This window comes from Eptatretus burgeri, chromosome 13 (genome assembly GCF_056783735.1).
Source record: "Eptatretus burgeri isolate ZD-2024b chromosome 13, Ebu_testis_v1, whole genome shotgun sequence".
NCBI lineage: Eukaryota > Metazoa > Chordata > Myxini > Myxiniformes > Myxinidae > Eptatretus > Eptatretus burgeri.
The window spans coordinates 48928870-48948333 of record NC_140973.1 but is presented as its reverse complement, the minus strand read 5'-3'; the positions used below and the strand labels follow the sequence as shown (position 1 = coordinate 48948333).

The window sequence follows — 19464 nt, the reverse complement described above, 5'->3', positions numbered from 1 at the left end:
ACAAGAAGGTATTTGAGAGTGCCTCAAAATCGTAAGTCATACAACATACGAGTCAATGCATGGAACGAAACAAAATTGTCCAAAGCCGAAATGAGTTCACAGAAGACAGTGAAAATATAAAGCACAATGTCGACACCATGAGTTTATCATTTGAGAAAATAAATAATCAAAATCCCAAATGTTTGAATACAGTGAAGCATCTCCCTGTGAGATCGTTTCTTGGTTGCTGTTGCAAAATTTGCAGCACATAAATCTAAGAAAGCTAAGATTGATCCCCATTTTCCCCACTTTAGCACAACGTAAGTTAGATTTAAAATTTTATGTTAACAATGAGAAGGTTAGACTTTAAGGAATGAATGTGTATTGGAAACGTTTTGTGTTTTGTGGATGGAACTACGTATTTGGTATTTAGAACATGTGGTACAACTTGCCAGCTCAACCCTTGAGGGGAATCCACACTATACTGATGAAGGTGACTGAGCCAGAAACATGTCCATGGATTGGTTCCCAAATGATGGTCTGACATGGATTTTAAAAAATGGACAAAAAACAATGGGAAGGTAATCACAAATCATCCAATATAATCCTTGCCAAGAAACTGCTTCGGCTGCACAAATGCTCTATAAAGAGTGCGGTGCCAAAGAAAGCTGCAGAAAACAACCAAGAAAAGCTACACAACGTTTGCTGTCGCAAGCGTGACTGTTTCAAACCCTACGTGGGTTTCTCTACAGCTGCAGATATTCACAAGCAGCAGATACATGAGGATCCCAATGCTACACGCCACATCAGCTGCTGGACTGGTTCCATCACTTATTGGCGAGTTGTCAATGACAGTGTTGACAAAAATGCACACAACAGAGACTCTCAAACAGGTGGCAAGTGCAATGCCAATCGCAGTCATCAGGATGATGAGCACTGTTTTGTAAGTATATGAATTGTTCCATATATGTATGAATTGCACCTCTGAGGTGTAATTTGAAATATATATATATATATATATATATATATATATATATATATATATATATATATACATACATACATACATACATATAAACAGATGTTTGGTACTACAGAACTTTAATATGGATACAAACAAACATGACATAATAGTGACCAAAGCTTTTCGTGCTGTACTCCACAGGGTAAAAATCGCAGCAAGTGAAGAAGGAAGTGAAGGTGTGTGCTTTATATGCAGGTCTCAATTAGGTAGACGCTGATTGGTTCAGCCGTAATGACATCACTGTCAATCCGAACGCCCATTGGTCAGCTCATCATCTTCACCTCGAGCTCCCATTGGCTGGAGCAGAGTTCGCTGATGACTAACGTTTGCAACCACATCCTGGAGAGAGGGGGCATGGGTTTCCCCTAAGGTTCATTCACCATTTGTTACTGTCCTTCCCTTGATCTTTCCATGCTGAAAGAGACACGGAGATCATACAAATTCCTTTTGACGACATAATATTGGATCGGTGGAAAGGATGAAGGTTGCTTCCAACATACGTAAATTAAACGAGCTCCAACCTCGGCTCAATATCCTGAACATATCTGCATTGTACTGGTCTGCACAGATAGGGTTGGCAACCAAGTGCTGTGCAATGGCAGATGAAGCAGGTACAGTGGCCGGTGGTTGCTGGATATTTCTACATGCTCTGCTCCAGCCAATGGGAGCTCGAGTTGAAGATGATGAGCCGACCAATGGGCGTTCGGATTACCCGTGACGTCATTATGGCTGAACCAATCAGCGTCTACCTAATTGAGACCTGCGTATAAAGCACACTCCTTCACTTCCTTCTTCACTTGCAACGATTCTTTTTACCCTGAGGAGTGCAGCACGAAAAGTTTTGGTCACTCTTATGTCGTGTTTATTTGTATCCATGTGTATATATATATATATATATATATATATACATCAAACAGAAGACCAAGAAGGAACCCAAAGAAGTAAAGAGCAAACATGGAGTCATCATTTGGAAGCAGGGTAATTTTGTGTGCCGATGGACATCGAAGCCAATACACCAGGAAAAACTCACAGAACCATCGAAAAGCATCCGTGAATTAAAATATAAATAAACTAGAAGGGCTCTCTGTTGAGCGCATACCTCCGCCACGCAATGCCAGATCCACAAGAACATATTGAGCCAAACAAGCTTTCGAAATATGCTAATATCATTTTTGGCCCAATCATTGGTGAAGAATCACTATAAAAATTACATAATTCCCGTATCCGAATCCGGATTTGGATCTTCACCCAAATCGAGTCAATTTGTCCTTGTCGAACACCCAACCAGTCCACCAAGTTTTGTCCGAATACGTCCTCAACTATTTCAGATATCGTGCTGTATATCGTTTTTAGCCGGATCACTCAATGGTGAAGAATCACTGAAAAAATTGCAGTATCCAGATCTTGATCTTCCCCAAAATCTCTTCAGTTCCTACTTGTCACACACGCAACCTCTCCTCAAAATTTAATTTGAATCCGTCCACAACTTTTTGAGATATCCTGCACACAGATAGACAGACAAAAAACAGACAAACAAGAAAAAGACGTCATGCAGAGCACGATGCTTGCAAAATCCAAAAAAAAAAATTTGACCAAAAAATAACTGGTGGTTGAATTCAATGACCAAATTTGCAACTTCAAATTTCAAGTCAATCAGATGAAAATTGATATTTTTTTTAGAAATTTGGCCTATGTTGAACTTTTGGTCTATGTCAACCTCAAAAATAATTTGCAGTTGAATTAAGTGATCTGATTTGCAAATCTTCTTCAAATTTCAAGTCAATGGGATGAAATTTAAGGATTTTAGAAATCTCACATAAGTTGTCCTTTTGCCAATGTTAACCTATTCGTCTATGTTGACCACAAAAATAATTGGTTCATTGAATTCAGTGACCTGAAGTATAAATCCTCTTCAAATTTCAAGTCAATCAGATGAAAATTGAGGATTTTTTTAAAATCTCACCGAAGTTGTCCTTTGGCCTATGTTGACCTTTTGGTATATTTTGACCTCAAAAATAATTGGCTGCTTGAATTCAGTGATCTGAAATATAAATCCTCTTCAAATTTCAAGTCAATTGGATAAAAATTGAGGATTTTAGAAACCTTACCTATGTTGTTGACCTTTGGCCTATGTTGACCTTTTGGTGGAGGTTGACCTTAAAAATAATTGGTGGTTGAATTCAGTAAGCTGATATGAAAATCGTTTTCAAATTTCTAGTCAATTGGATGAAAATTGAGGATTTTAGAAATACCTTCTTAGTTGTTGACCTTGGGCCTATGTTGACCTTTTGGTCGATGTTGACCTCAAAAATAATTAGCTGGTTGAATTCAGTGACCTGAAACAAACCTCTTCAAATTTCAAGTCAATCAGATGAAAATGAAGGATTTTAGAAATCTTACCGAAGTTGTTGACCTTTAGCCTATGTTGACCTTTTAACCTTTTGACCTCAAAAACAATAGCCTTCTTCCTTATGACAAACTCTACCATGTGGTAAAGTTTTGTCAAAATCAGATTAAAATTGTGACCTGTAGGTGACAAACAGACAGAAAAACAAATGAAAAATCACTCGAGTGACAACTTGGCGAAACGGAATGGCACTCCGTAGAGAACAAACCTCCGTCAGGCTGAATAGTTTACATTTTGTACACCACTGATAGGTCAGATCTCGTTCCGGACTTTAACCAAAATTGAATCGGTTTGTTCCTGTCAACTAACCAACTCTTCCACCTCATTTTGTAACAAGTCGTCCACAACTTTTAGAGATAACATGCGATACATAGTTTTCGACCCCATCTTTCAATGATGAAGAATCAATCACCGGAAAAATTCTCGAATCCGGATCCAGATTCAGATCACCAAAATCGAATCAATTAGTCCTTGTCACACACCGAACCTGTCCACCAAGTTTCATCCAAATCCATCCTCAACTTTTTGAGAAATCATGCAATATCGTTTTTCGCCCCATCTCTCAATGGTGAACAATCAGTAAAAATTTAATAATTCTCGGATCCAGATCTGGATTTGGATCTTCACCAAATTGAATCAGTTCTTTCTAATGGCACTCCAAACCTGTCCACCAAGTTTCGTGTGAATCCATCTACATTTTGAGATATTGTGCTATAAAGTGTTTTTGTCCCCATCTCAACGGTGAAGAATCGGTTTAAAAATTATCGAATCCGGATCCGGATTCAGATCTTCACCAAAATCGAATCAATTCGTCCTGTTAACACACCCAACCTGACCACAAAGGTTCATTCCAATATGTCCTTAACCTTTTGAGATATCATGCAATTTCGTTTTTAGCCCCATCTCTCAGTGGTGAAGAATCAATAAAAAATTAATCAATTATTGTATCCAGATCGAGATTCGGATCTTCACCAAAATTGAATCAACTCTTCTGAGTGGCACTCCCAACCTTTCCACCAAGTTTCGTGTGACTCCATTCATAATCTTTTGAGATATTGTGTGATATATCATTTTGGGCCTTTCTCTCAATGGTGAAGAATCACTTACTCAGATCCGGATCCGGAGTCGGATCTTCACCAAAATTTAGTGTTGCTGTCCTTGGCCGGTCACGTACACACACACACACACACACACACACACACACACACACACACACACACACACAATCACAACGATTGCTTGAAAACTGTGGCCAAAAATCATGTGACAAACAAACAGACAGACACACAAATGCTACAGACCAACATATTTGGCAAAAAAAAATTTTGCCAGGTAACAAACAAACAAACAGACAGACAGACAGACAGAATAGCAAAATCCACCAACCATTATACTTGAAAAAATCTTCAATTTTGCAAGTAACAAACAGACATAAAAGGATGAAAACATAACCTCCTTCACTTTCGGTGATGGAGGTGATGAAAAAAAAACAGAAATGAAAATAAATAAATGAAAAATCAAATGCAGGTGAACAAGTCGAGACAATGGGGAAACACAGTTCGTTTGTTTGCTTACACAATGTGGACGGGTTGCTTCCACAAAACCGCTTCGATCTTACATATATACAGTATATACGAGGTGTGTTCAAAAACAATCCAACCTTAATTTTTTGTGCGTAAACAAATGAAGCTAGGGAGGCGTAGTTTGGTGCACGTATGTAGGCGATCCTAATCCGTATGCGTGAATATCATCCCGCCTGCAGAAGCTGTCAGTCGCCGACAGACCGCCGATGAGTGAGGAAGTGTAAGTGAGCGCCGTCGGATTTTCGTTTTTGACAAAATGACAGAAAAACTTGAACAACGCTACTGCATCAAATTTTGTGTAAAGCTTGGCGATTCCCAAGTGGAAGCGATCCGCAAGATTAAACAGGCCTTCGGGAACGAAGCAATGGGCACCACACAGATAAAAGAGTGGTACAACCGCTTCAAAGATGGTCGCACATCAGTAGAAAGTGAAGCACGTTCTGGTAGGCCCTCAACATCCAGAAATGAGATCGTCATTGACCAAGTGAGGACCCTGCTGATGCAGGATCATCGAATCACGATCAGAGAACTTGCAGACGAGGCGGGCATCAGCATTGGATCCGTTCATTCCATTGTGACTGAGGATTTGGGCTTAAGGAGAATCTCAGCGAAGTTCGTGCCAAAGCTGCTAACGATCGAGCAGAAGCAACTCCATTTGGAGATCGCACAGGACATGCTGGAGACTGTGAACAGTGATCCCAACTTCTTCAACACAGTGATCACTGGCGATGAGACCACAATGATCCGTCATTTTGTCAAAAACGAAAATCCGACGGCGCTCACTTTCACTTCCTCACTCATCGGTGGTCTGTCGGCGACTGACAGCTTCTGCAGACGGGAAAATATTCACGCATACGGATTAGGATCGCCTACATACGTGCCCCAAACCACGCCTCCCTTGCTTCATTTGTTTATGCACGAAAAATTAAGGTTGGATACTTTTTGAACACACCTTGTATGTATACATACAGTATATATATATATATATATATATATATATATATATATATATATATATATATATATATATATATATATATACATATATATACATATATATCCATCCATGCATTGGGACCATACTCTGTGCAGAGCGTTGGTGCTGCCTAAGCAGTCGCCTTGGCTACTGAACACAATCCTGGATGGGTCGGCACTCCGACAAAGTATACCAGCATGCTGGTACTCATTTTACCGACCTCGGAAGGATGATAGGTTGAGTCAACCCCACCTGGTGTTCATCCAGCTGCCAACAGGGCTCAAACTCAGGACCCTAGGATCTCAAGCCAGCCACCCTAACAACGAAGCCAACACCAGGCATATATATATACATATATATATATGTGTGTGTGTGTGTGTGTGTGTGTGTGTGTGTGTGTGTGTGTGTGTGTGTGTGTGTGTGTGTGTGTGTGTGTGTGTGTGTGTGTGTGCGCGCGCGCGCGCGCGTGTAAGCCTGGTGTTGGCTTTGTCCACACTTCTTGAGATATCCTATTCACAGACAGACAGGCAAACTCAGACAGACAGACAAACAGTTTCTTTTGTGAAAACATAAGAGCAGGTGCTCAAAGTGTGACCCCCATTAAGAGCTCGAGAATAACCCCATCTGAGTATTAACTTACAATATTTATTTAAACTTGTCATTGGTATATCTTTTTTGGACTTATTTAATATTTTTCTGCGAATTTTGACCAAAACATTTCACCAAGAATGTATCCCAATTTTTTTCATTCAGTCAATGGTAAAACAGGATTTAAGTTATGTTGTTTCACTTAATGTCATATTATCCAGCAATGCAGACATCCCCAATATAAATGGAGGACTTATGGTATTTCGTTGTTTCAGAGGAAGTGTCCTCAATGTAAAAGTGATACCTCTGGAAGAATGTATGACACAATACAGATTTGTTGTTGGTGACCTAAGACTGAAGGATTAAGACTGAAGAAAAGGTTAAGTTTGTGAAATATAAACCTCAGAGTGAAAGTTTGGAAATTGATGGATCGAGAGAATATGGAGAGCTTTCGGGAGAAGTTGAGCAAGGACGAAGAACACGTGAGTGTAACTGAGGTGGATGATTTTTATGGTTAAGTGAGGGATGCATGGAAGAAGGTAGTTAAAGAGATATGAGTAATAACTCCAGGAAATGTACTTGGAGAAAAGGAGAGGGAAATATGTTGGTGGATTTTTTTTTTTTGTATACATGCATAGTCGAGGCTCATGAAAGAGCTAGCAAACTGAACGCATCAGAATGTAACAAGCAAAAACAGGATGCAAAACACACATGCATGGAAAATGAAATTCCAAGGAAGAAAAACTGGAAAATTAGGAGGGATTTGGGTGGGGTTAATGAGGTTAGAAAAGATTGTAGTTTTGGATTGGAGACTATCTGAGATGGCAGTGTACAGCTGTCTTGAAGATCTGGAGGGAAGAATGAGGTTGAGGAGAATATGGACGTTGATTCCACAGGTGGGATAAAAGAGGAACAAATAAGTGAAGGTGAGCAGTGATCCTGGATTAGATTGTTTCACCAGAGGGGGGTTGATGATGGACTGTGTGAGCCCTGCAGAAACGTTGGGGGAAGGGGGGACAGAGCACAGAAAGAGCAGAAGGTGCAAGACGAGAAAGGAGGTTGTAGAAGACAGAGAGACTACCGACCTGTCTGTGACGGTGAAGCAATAAGCCCACAGAGACAGCTTCAGCGGATCTTGAAGGGATTGGTTTCAACGGCAACAATCTGAGCAAGATGTGAGGCAGGGGAGAGCCAGGTCAGAGGGGCGAGCAGTACTCCATGAATCTGCAGATGAAGGCCTTGTATATGGAGAGAAGTTCAGGTGTGCCAAGTAATGACCTTGTACGACGGAGGATGTCCAGTCGATGGCTGGCTTTGGTGGCCAAAGTTGAAATGTGATGGCCAAGAAAGATTGTGGCTGATAGTGAGATCCAGGAGTTTGAATGACTGAACCTCCTCAAGAGGATTGTTAAGAAAGTAGATAGGAGGGTTTGCCAGATGTTCCTTTCAGAGAGAGAGAGAGAGAGAGATTGAGTGTGAGATGTGTGAGATGTGTCAGGATTAAAAGACATATTCCAAGTGTTTGACCAGCTTGTGATTTTTCCAAGGTCACAAGAGAGGAAAGAGGCTGCAGCCTGTCTGTCTGAAGGATGAGGGATGTCATGGCAGAGAGTGGAGTCATCACCAAATTGATAAGGAGGATTATCCAGAGAGTTAGAGAGATCATTGATGAAGATCATCAATGGGACTGGGCCCAGAAAACTGCCTTGGGGAACTTTATCCTTAACCTGAAAGGATACCATTGAGTGCCAAACGTTGGCTACGAGAGTCGAGGAAGCAGGAAGTCATGTGTGGAGTTGGCCTTGGATGCCATAGGCAGAGAGTTTGGAGAGTAAAGCAGGATGCTAGACTGTATCAAAAGCATGAGATATGTCCAGAGAGACGGCTCTGATCTCACGTTTGACATTGAGGGTCTCCATCCATTATTTCTTGAATAGAAGCAGCATATCCAAGGTGGAGTGAACAGGTCTGAATCTGAGTTAATTATCTGACATGAGGCTGTTGGAGAAAAGGAATGATTTCATATCAACTGCAATGATGGATTCCATGACCTTGCTGATGATTCAAATTATCCTGATTAGGTCTGTAGTTGAGGGCATCAGTTTTTGCACATTTTTATGGAGTGCAATGATTCTTAATGTTTAGAAAACAATAGCAAAAAAGAATAGTACATACAAGAAGTGTAGCAAGAGTCTGGAACAGACGAATAGAGAGGAAAATAAGTGTTTAAAGAAGGAAGCTAAGAAATAAGTCACTAAACTAAAAAATAAAGACTGCAAAGAGAGGGAGAAGAGTTTAAACACAGCAGAGGGAAGAAAAAAGATATTCAGCATAGATTGACATATGATTTAGGATAGGAAGATGTTCTAAGAAGAGATAATTTGAAGAGAATGGATGGAAAGGTTGCAGTTAAAAAAAGAGGAAGTTGAAAAAGAATGGAGAGACTCCTTCCAAAAGTTGTTGAAGGAAAATAATGAATGGGATAAGGAGGTGGAGAGCAGGAAAGTAGGAGCATCGAGAAAATATCAGAAGAAGACATTATGTGAGCTATAAATAAATTAAATAAAGATAAAGCAGCAGGACCAACTGGTATTGTGGTTGAGATGGTGGAGGCAGCAGGAGAGTTGTGAGTAAAGTGGATGACTGAGTTGTGCAGAATGATACGGAATGGATGTCGGACTGGACATATCCCACACGATTGTTTAGACGGTATAATTGTACCTTTCTTTAAGATTAAAGGCGACCCACAAGTTTCTTCATCATGCAGGGTCATCTGTTTGAGCAAGCGTATTTGAGAAAGTCATTGAGAACAGATTTAGAGGAGTTGTCAATATAGATGGAACCAATTTGGCTTTTTAAGTGGAAGGTCGACGACAGATGCAATATTTATAGTGAGGCAGATTCAAGAGAAGTACGTTGCAAAGAAAAAGAAGTTCTCTCAGGTATTTGTAGATATTGATAAGGCATACAACATAGTTTCAAGGGAAGTTGTGGATTGGGCACTAAGGAGACTGCGAGTCACAGAGGATTTTGTGAGGGTAATTATTTCAATGTATAAGATGCCAAGACCACCAATAAGAATGAGTGGAGGATGCACAGATTCATTCGAATTTTGAAGTGAAGATAAGTTTACATCAGAGATCAGTGTTGAGCCCCTTGCTTTTTGTAAGAGTTCCAGAAAAGCTCCCAAAAGGGTTGAGGGTAGGATTTCCTTGGGAACGATGATATGTGGATGACATAGTCTTGAAAGCAAAAACAAAATTAGAAGCAAAGAAGATGTCTCATAGTTGTAAGGAAGCTAATGGAGTTTGAGGGCTTGGGGGTGAATCTAGATAAATAAAAATGATGGTTAGTGGTGAAGAAGGAGAAAGGAAGGACAGTGAGGTATCCCAAGGCCCTGTGCAACTTGTGGTAAAGGAGTGGGGTCAAATTATATTCGTTGTGTATCTTAAAAAGGTGGTGTCATCGGAAATGCAGTGGAATTAAAGAGTTTGGGTATAGTGGCTGGAAGTTTCAGATGTTAAAAGTGAACGGGTGGAAATCAAGAAGCAGATTACATGGGGGTATAGTCCAGGCAATCGAGCCCATTTTTTCACTTGTTCGGGAACAAATTGCAACAGAATTTTTTTTAGCGCAATGCATTTCTATGAGGTCCCCAGAACACCATACTAAAAGTCCGAAGAAATCCCTGATGCGGAAATACGTCTAATTTGCATAAATCCAATATGGTGGCCAATCATCAATATTGTGCCATATCTTTGCTCACAGATGACATATTTGAGTGATTTCAACTTCCAGAATGGGTATTTTGTATACTACGTTCGCTATAAGGATGCATTTAGCATACTTTTAAACTTCCCTGGAACAAAATCTCATTTGCATAAATCAAATATGGCCACCAAATATCAATATCTTGCCAAATCTTTGCTCTCAGATGATGTATTTTAGTGATTTAAATTTCTATAATGAAATCTTTGGATCCAAGGATGCATTTGTAATACTTAAAAATTTCATTGGATACATCTAGGACACATGCTATATGCAAAGTCTGCATATGTATACCTGCAAATGATGCGTAATCTGCCAGAAAGTCATCCAGATGTCCATCAGCAATTTGAGAAAGGATACCATGTGGTGAGGTGCAGTGATAGGTACTGGGCAGGATTATCCACGGATCTCACAATTGAGCAAGTGCTGACGAGAAGTATAAAGACACATGGAGGCCTGACAAGAGGAAAAGGAATGACAGAAACTCAGCGTTTGGTGTGGGTCCTTTCCATGCAAGCATGTGCAAATATCAACGAGGCCAGGCAGAAGCTCAGTGGCATCTCATTTGAAACCAGTGACCAGCACAAAGACCTGTCAAAAGCAAGGCAAGCTAGAGATGTCAATGACACCCTTGATCTTATCAGCTATCTCAGGGAGAGAGATCCATTCGGATGGGATCCGTCCCTGTTTAACATTGCAATTGGCATGACAGCCCAGGAAGGAGTCAACGTTGAAAGATCAAGAACAGTTGGAGAAAAGATTCTCGCATCCATGGTTGGGAAATCTGTATAAGAGTTCACCTTCCGGAAATGTGATCGAGCAGTGACACTCAATTCAAGATCAACTGTCAAGATCAAAGGAGAATCTGTGAAGGTAGATCCACAGTTGATCTTCCAGAGACTGGTAACCATTGGGGAGCGCTGTGAAGATCTACAGTCACTCTTCAAATATGAACTGTGTAGTTACCCCCCCCCCCCAGCATTGTTTGAATCTTCCTTCCCCTGCAGGCCAATAAGGCTGTCCTTGCCGATATTCTCTGGAAGACCATGCAAGGGGAGCAACGAGAACCAATTGGAAATGTCCAGTATATTCTCGATGGTGGTGCGCTACTTCATCATCTTCCATGGCCAAGAGGTTCCACATATGAGAGTGTCAGTCAGCTTTATGTCACATATGTTACACATAAATATGGGGCTGCTACCATTATCTTTGATGGATACCACGATGGTCCAACAACAAAAGATGCCACACACATGAGAAGGACAGGGGCTTGTTCAGGCATGACAGTAAACTTCACTGGTGGAATGGTTATACAGTCCAAGAAGGAGGAATTCTTGAAAAATGTGACAAACAAACAGCGATTTATTGTTTATCTTTGTGACAAACTAGAGCAGACTGGGTGTAATATAGATCATGCAAAGCATGATGCTGATGTGCTCATTGTCCAAACAGCTGTTGCATCTGCTAGAATCAAAGACACTGTCCTGATAGGGGATGACACGGACTTGCTCATCCTCCTACTGCATCATGCTGAACTGGATGCACATGACTTGTTCCTGGCCCCAGAGCCCAGGCAATCAGCAAAAAAGACCAGGATATGGTGCATACAGCAGTCTAAGGAATTTATTGGTCCTGATGTTTGTGACCATGTGCTATTTATCCATGCAATCCTTGGCTGCGATACAACTTCTCGCCTGTCTGGATTGGGAAAGGGTTTAGCAGTAAGGAAGATCAAGAGTGTTGCCCTGTTCCGTCAGCAAGTTAAGGTGTTCACCCAAGAAGGACATGTGGCAAAACAGGACATTATTGCAGCAGGAGAAAAAGCACTTGTGTCATTATATGGTGGTGCCAAAGAACAAGGACTGGACACTTTACGATACAGGTGATTTTGTGAGAGGTTTCTAAGAGCACATTACATGTAGAACCTCAAACTCTACCCCCAACCTCAGCAGCTGCAAAGTATCACAGCCTCCGTGTATATTATCAGATGATGGAGTGGAAAGGAAGAAACATCAAATGAAGCCAGAAGAGTGGGGCTGGCACGTGGTGGATGGACAATGTTTGCCAATACAAACTGACCAGCTTGCAGCCCCATCAAGACTACTGGATGTCATCTGCTGTAACTGTAAAACAGACTGTGATACAAAGAGATGCACATGCAGAAAGTATAGTCTGCATTGCAGTGCTGTTTGTGGAGAATGCCGTGGGACAAGTTGTGCCAACTCACAGCTCCCAGATTTCACTGATGACTATAATGATGACCTTGATGGGCATCTTCAGTAGGGTATTAATATGCCTGCAATGAAACACTAGCCAAAGAAGTGTCATAAATTTGATCACAAAATATCGATATTTGGTGGCCATGTTGGATTTTATTAAATTCATCCATCATTTTATTTAAACCCATCCAATCAAAATATTAAACTATCCCAAATTTAGCTTTGATCCCCTCAAATATTCTAGAAATATAAACTGCTCAAACCTGTTGTCTGAGAGTAAATATATGGCAAAATATTGATATTTGGCAGCAATATTGGATTTATGCAAATGAGGTTTTGTTCCAGAGAAGTTTAAAAGTATTCTAAATGCATCCTTATATCCAAAAATACCCATTCTAGAAGTTGAAATCACCCAAATATGTCATCTGTGAGCAAAGATATGGCACAATATTGATAATTGGCCGCCATATTGGATTTTGGCAAATTAGACGTATTTCCGCAACAGGGATTTCTTAGGACTTTTAGTATGGTGTTCTGGGGACCTCATAGAAATAAATTGTGCTAAAAGAAATTCTGTTGCAATTTGTTCCCGATCAAACCTTATTTTGCCTGGACCAGTAGTGGATATGGGACTTGAAGTGAAGCTGGAAAATGTTGAGTTCTTGTTTCTTCGGGGATAAGTTAGATGGATGTGGTGGAGAAGAATTATCTGTGTGGACGATGAAAAAGGAAGTTTGGAATAAGTGGAGGGAGTTAAGAGGCATTTTAACACACAAAGTATCCCAAACGAAATCAAAAGTAGAGTATATTTAGCTTGTATTAGACCAGTTTTGATATACAAGAGTGAGACATGGGGAATGAGGGTAGAAGATGAGAGAAGAATAGAGAGGACAGAGCAAATGATGATGAGATGGATGTGTGCAGGAACACTCAAGGATAAGCAGAGTAGTGTTGACATAAGAAAGAGGCTCAAAGCTGATGATACTGAGGAAGAGTTGAGAAAGATAAAACCAAGGTGGTTTGGGTATGTGGTGAGGAGAGAAGATGAGTCTGTCAGGAAAGTCACTAGTTTAGTAGTTGAAACGAAAAGACCAAGACATAGACTAAGCAAGGACAAATGTGTCCAAGAGCCACGTCGTAAAGGTTTTGTCTTCACCAGAAGAAGAACAACAACAAGAACAACAACAAGAAGAAGAACAACATGGAGCTCTCTTAGAGCCAGCGTTCACAATGCGACGCAGCTAAAAAGACCTGGAAGGATGAAATCAGTAAAGTCTTATAGTTCGAGTTAGTGGAGGAGGATGCTTTTGACAGGGTTAAATGGAGAGGGGGCGTCAGCCAACCACTCCCCAATACTGGATAATGGTTATTAAATGAGTAGTTGTTGTAGTAAGAGTAGTATTAGTGGTAGTAGTAGGAGTAGTCATTACATCATATGTAAACCATAAATACACATATGTGAAACCAGTCGGATCCTCTGCATTCATTTACTTGTGACCATTTAATCTCAGTCAAGACCTGAGTAGATGATGAAGACCATCCTAGTTTGGAGGCAATGTGTTGGTTTACATATGCACATGACGTCAACGTTGGAAGAGTCGTAAGAGTCGTTTTTGGTTTAATTTACCTTGCCTGACGACAACCCCAGCTCCAAACTGGTGCTCAGCAGGGCAGAGTCAATGCGTTTGTGTAGACGATGCTCGTCGCTAACAGGTTGGAAAGCATTTGCTGTTATGGGACTCAGTCTGTGCCCCACTGTCTCACCGAGTTAGAGGTTCAAGTCACACACACACACACACACACACACACACACACACACACACACACACACACACACACACACACACACACACACACACACACACACACACACACACACACACACACCAGATTCAAGGAGTGGTCTAACTGTATCAGAATAAACTAGAACGGCACTCGCTAGAGCGCATACCTCCACCAGGCTGAACATCTTTCATTTTGCATCCCACTGATAGGCCAGATCTGGATCCGGACCTGAACCAAAATCGAATCGGCTCGGTCTCACCGACTCAACTCATGGACCTCGTTTTGTCACAACTCATCCACAACATTTTGAAATATCAAGCTGTATATCGTTTTTGGTCCCATCTCTCAATGGTGAATAATCACTTAAAAAATAAAAATTTTCTAATATCTAGATATGGATTCAGATTTTTACCAAAATTGAATCATACTTGTAACACACCCAACTTTGTCCACCAAGTTTCTTCTGAATCCGTTGATAACTGTTTCAGATATCATGCGAAATATCGTTTCAGCCCAATCACTCAGAGGGTGAAGAATAATTTTTTTTTAATCTCATATATGGATCCGGATTCGGATCTTCACCAACATCGAATCAATTCTTCCTTTTTCCACATCCAACCTCTCCACCAAATTTTTGCCGAATCTGTCCACAACTTTTTCGATATCCTGTTGCCAAACAGACGAACAGACAGACGGGGTGAAAAAAATACCTCCGTCCACCTTTGGTGATGGAGGTAACTAAAACAATCAAGTACCTAGTCCTCCAAGTGTACACGAAGAGAACTTCCAAATTGAAGAAAATCGACTTTGTACCAATAATAAATTGACAGAACAACTGGAATTGTAAAATACAATATATATATACAACCTCTCACAAAGTATTTGAACCGAATACCATGAAATATCACCACAAATAAGCTCCAACTGGAAGCTGTCCTGGGTTCAGCGACAATCATTAAAAGATTCCTTGGATATGGAACACCTGAAAGTTCTCCAATGCTTCACCTTGCTAATATCATAACTTGGTCCTCCAATGGAAAAAAAAAAAAAAACCTAAAAAAGGAAGACAGATATCTTTGACCTTTGAAAGATTGGTTCATACTCTTGTGAGTGCGAGTTATACTCAACGTATATAAACCAAAAAAACAACAACAATGTGGAGGGAAACTCTCCCACAAAAATAACAAATGCAATAAAAAGGAAAAGACATCGTGGGAAAAAAAGAAATACATGTGGGTTTCAGAAGATGAACCGGACCCTTCCCAGGCCTCAAAGTATCCACCTCCGTGTGTGCATGTCTATGTATGTGAGTGTGTACGCGTATATGTGTGTATGTGTGCGTACGTGCTTAGGAAGGGGGGGGGGAGGGAGGAGAGTGGTGTCGAGGATAGCGATACTGCAAGTAAAAAAAAAACAACTCGCCAAAAACAAGTACAGGGGTAATGTAAAAGTTGAGCAGAGTATAGTGGGAGCTCGAGACGTGCATACCTGGTTGCCTCAAGCTGCGGCAGTTCGTAACGGCGCTCCGTGACTGTCCCTCCCTTCCCTCGCGCTGGACCGCGAGCGGCACGCAGAGGGTGAGAGAGGGAAGCGTAACGTGAGGGTGAGAGGGTAAGAGGGGGTGAGAGGGAAAGAGACACTCACACATAGAGACGGAGAGAGACCAAAAGCCGGGCGGTCAGAGGCTGACTTTTTGATTCAATCCCCATGACTATTTACCACGATGTTGAGCATGCTCCAGGCGCAGCACCATTAACCGGCGATGCCCACACCTGCCCCGCGTGTCCCTAATACACACTCGCTCTCTCTTACCATGATCATTATTTTATTTTAACCACAGCATTTATAATTAATACGAATCGGATAAGCTTCTAGATATTGTTTTGGCAGTTGCGGACAATAGCACACAAACATGCCGCTTAAACACCAGGGTTTGGACGTGCGGGGGTGACATAGGTCCGGCCAGAGTAGGAGCACGATCGTCTGTTGTTAGCGATTCAAAAACGAGAAAACCCTCTCAGAATGGGAATAAACATCACCGCATGGGATGGGTTCGCACCATCGAAGAAAACAATTGCACCACCGAGACAATGTCCAGGAAGTGGAGGTAAAATAATATCCTGAGTCTGAAATCATTTCGATGCCTCATCACAGGTGATCGATAATTCATGCATGTGGGTATAATCAACTGGCTGGTCATGATCTGCTTCAATAAATGTGGAGGCAAAAGTTTCAAATCAAGTCGTGCAACATTTGCGCATTTACTCGTCCACGCGAATCCCAAAACCTCTGTCGAAGCCATCCATAACTTTTCGTTTAGACATTATAATGGATTAGCGAATTGCGTGGAGATCATTTATGGGGTAAAGGGTACGGGGCACAGCATGGCATTGGAATATCTCTATCTCTATCTCTATCTCTATCTCTATCTCTATCTCTATCTCTATCTCTATCTCTATCTCTATCTCTATCTCTATCTCTATCTCTCTCTCTCTCTCTCTCTCTCACCCCCCCCCCCCCCCACTCCCCAAAAAGAAAAGCAAGCAATGAATACAATCCATAGATTTGCATAAGTTCAAAATAATATTCATTTTGGAGAAAACGCAATAAGTAGGAAACACAAAGAGCAATAACGAGGGTGCAGCAGCATATTTCTCGAACCTTTCAACGAGACATTGAGGAATTGCCATTGTGGGGTTCGTTGTATATGAAGATTAGAAGAACATCATTGAGCGAGGGCCGATACCTTGCTAACGTCGGGGCTTTGTCGAGGTTTAGCGCGAGTTCTATTGTGCATTCCGGGGCAAGCCGTGTGCACGGGTCCTGCACGAGAATATTAGAAAATGTGAATAATGCATGCTATCCGCTGTCACACGCACTTCATAAATCATGACACTCATGATTCGGGAAAAACTGCCGCAAGCCCGGCATTTAGGGGCGCCATGAGCTAAAGTTGTTGGGCTTTTGGCTTTCACGGTAAGTCTTGATGCGTCTTCCAGATGTAAATCTCGAACCTCAGGGTGTTTGAGGCACCATCGGCCTATGGTGAAGACCGGGGTTCGGGCACACCACTTAGGAATGCTGGAGTTATAACAGAGTGCGTGTTTTGCCCAGAAACAAATGCGATCAATGTGGATAATCAAAAACAATTTTTCAGAATGAACAGAACACTCCCCCCCCCAATCCCACCACACAAAAACACACACACACACACACACACACACACACACACACACACACACACACACACACACACACACACACACACACACACACACACACACACACACACACACACTCTACGACCTCCCCAGAACCCTCTTTTTTCCTGTCTGAGAAAACATGGTTTGAGGCATGAGCTGCCTCGACAGTACTTGTAAACAACTAACTGCTCTTTAAGATGTCTCTGGAGTGTCATGGCAGTTGTCTGGTCACAATCAGGCAACACCACCCATGACAATGCACCAGCTCATGGTCATACAGAAACATCCACAAGGCATTGCTTGATCTCTCAGAGCTCTATGAATGGATCGACAGACCTGTTCTTGCTTCTTGGTAGGCCAAAAAGTTATTTGGAATGTGGTATGATGTGATGTTATTTGGGTATTTTCACTTGAGTACAACATGTGAATGCATATTTATCACTGTTATTGGCTCATTTCAGGGAGTGATATCGAGGTGAAAGGGCTGAAACCACAATGATGCTGGCTGAGGTCATTTGAGTGATGACCCAGTAAAAAAAGCCATGCTTGTTATGGCAGGTTTGAATGTGGGCATATAAAAGATATATGTCAGGTTGGAGCTTCATCATGAGCTTGAAACTGTGAATAGGTCTGTCACATCACCAGGTGTACGTAGTAAGACCTTTTTTTACAAACCACAATGTTAGCGATGGGTTTGACACCGTGAAAAACACCCACAAAGCTTTTTCGACTCATTGCCGGTCATAAAGAAACTCCTGACAGTGACCAAACCCAGGGTATTTAAACCCTCTGGAAGGCATCAAGCGAAAGACTGTAGTGGAAAAATATACATCCCGAGAAGCTCAGAGAATGCAAATGCATGCAATGAACAAGAGGCTTTCCATAGCGCGCCCTCGGCACAAAGGGCAGCCCTCTGGCAATAAGCAGCTACCGCAGACCGGAATCATCACGGGAGGAAAGGGGTCCCTATGGGGCACTGCACGAGATAATGTCCACATCTCAAAGCTCGTTTGCGGGAACGAAATGCCATTCCTCATGGATTGCATGGACAACATTGGAATTTACACCATTATAGAAACTGCGTGTTGAGTGTAAAACAGTTGATGAATGTCGGTTAATAAATAAATGTCATGTAATTTACAGCCACTCAAAATACAGATTATAAAGATTCTAGCAAAACATAATCCAACATCACATTATATTCCGATGCAACTTGTCAACCGTAGTCACACGCAGAGGCTTTCAGCAATCAGAGGCATTGTCCTATAAATTACTGCACATTGTACATTATCAACTCGTGTGAGGGCACTGCATCAGTGCACAGCACAGCTGTGCCCACAGCAAGTGATGATACCCGCAGCCATGTGCTGCATACAGGAAAAAAATAAGAAGAAGATCAGCTTGCGTCGGTTATTACGTGTTTTTGCCACAATGACTGATTTTGAGTTGAGTCTGAAGGTCATTACGTGACAATGTTGAGCAATGGATATTTGTGTCGATATTTTCCAACAGCAGCGTTGAATCACTTTTACTTATTCTTCGATTTTTGCCACAATTTTAAGCTTCTAACAGAAAAATAACCCAATATATTATCGCTCTATGCCGAATGCTGTGCGTAAGCCACGGACTAACTATTAAACAACTCAAATGTCTCATGAACAAACTTTCATCGCAGACTATTTTCACTATTTCATCATATATTTCCCCCCACATAATTTCGCTGATAAATAAATATATGTGCATGAGGTCAGCGTCAGTGAAGTCGCATTAGTGTTGCTTCTTTGGTGTAATTTATATCTGTTTAACCAAATCTATATGTATGGTAAAGGCACGTTGCACGATCGTGTCTGAACGGGGTAAACGTCATAACCACAGCACGTATAATGCTGAATGATACCTTATTTAAGAGCTCTTGGGTCTGGACAGTGAGTG

At 41.4% G+C, this 19464-nt stretch overlaps 1 protein-coding gene across 9 annotated transcripts in view; it reads right to left on the bottom strand.

Moving 5' to 3' along the window:
- Positions 1-19464, bottom strand: part of LOC147014431 (forkhead box protein P2-like) — a 715070-nt gene that overhangs the window by 498689 nt on the left and 196917 nt on the right. The window contains exon 1 of one of the 9 annotated variants that reach the window (XM_085852370.1): positions 15818-16249. The exons of 6 other annotated variants lie outside the window; for them this stretch is intronic. In XM_085852370.1, coding sequence (XP_085708496.1) covers positions 15818-15977 — 160 coding nt within the window. In that variant the 5' untranslated portion in view covers positions 15978-16249. Of the gene's footprint in view, positions 1-15817; positions 16250-19464 lie in introns of those variants that run through there. 2 more of the 9 variants (XM_085852369.1, XM_085852377.1) reach the window with 2 other exon arrangements.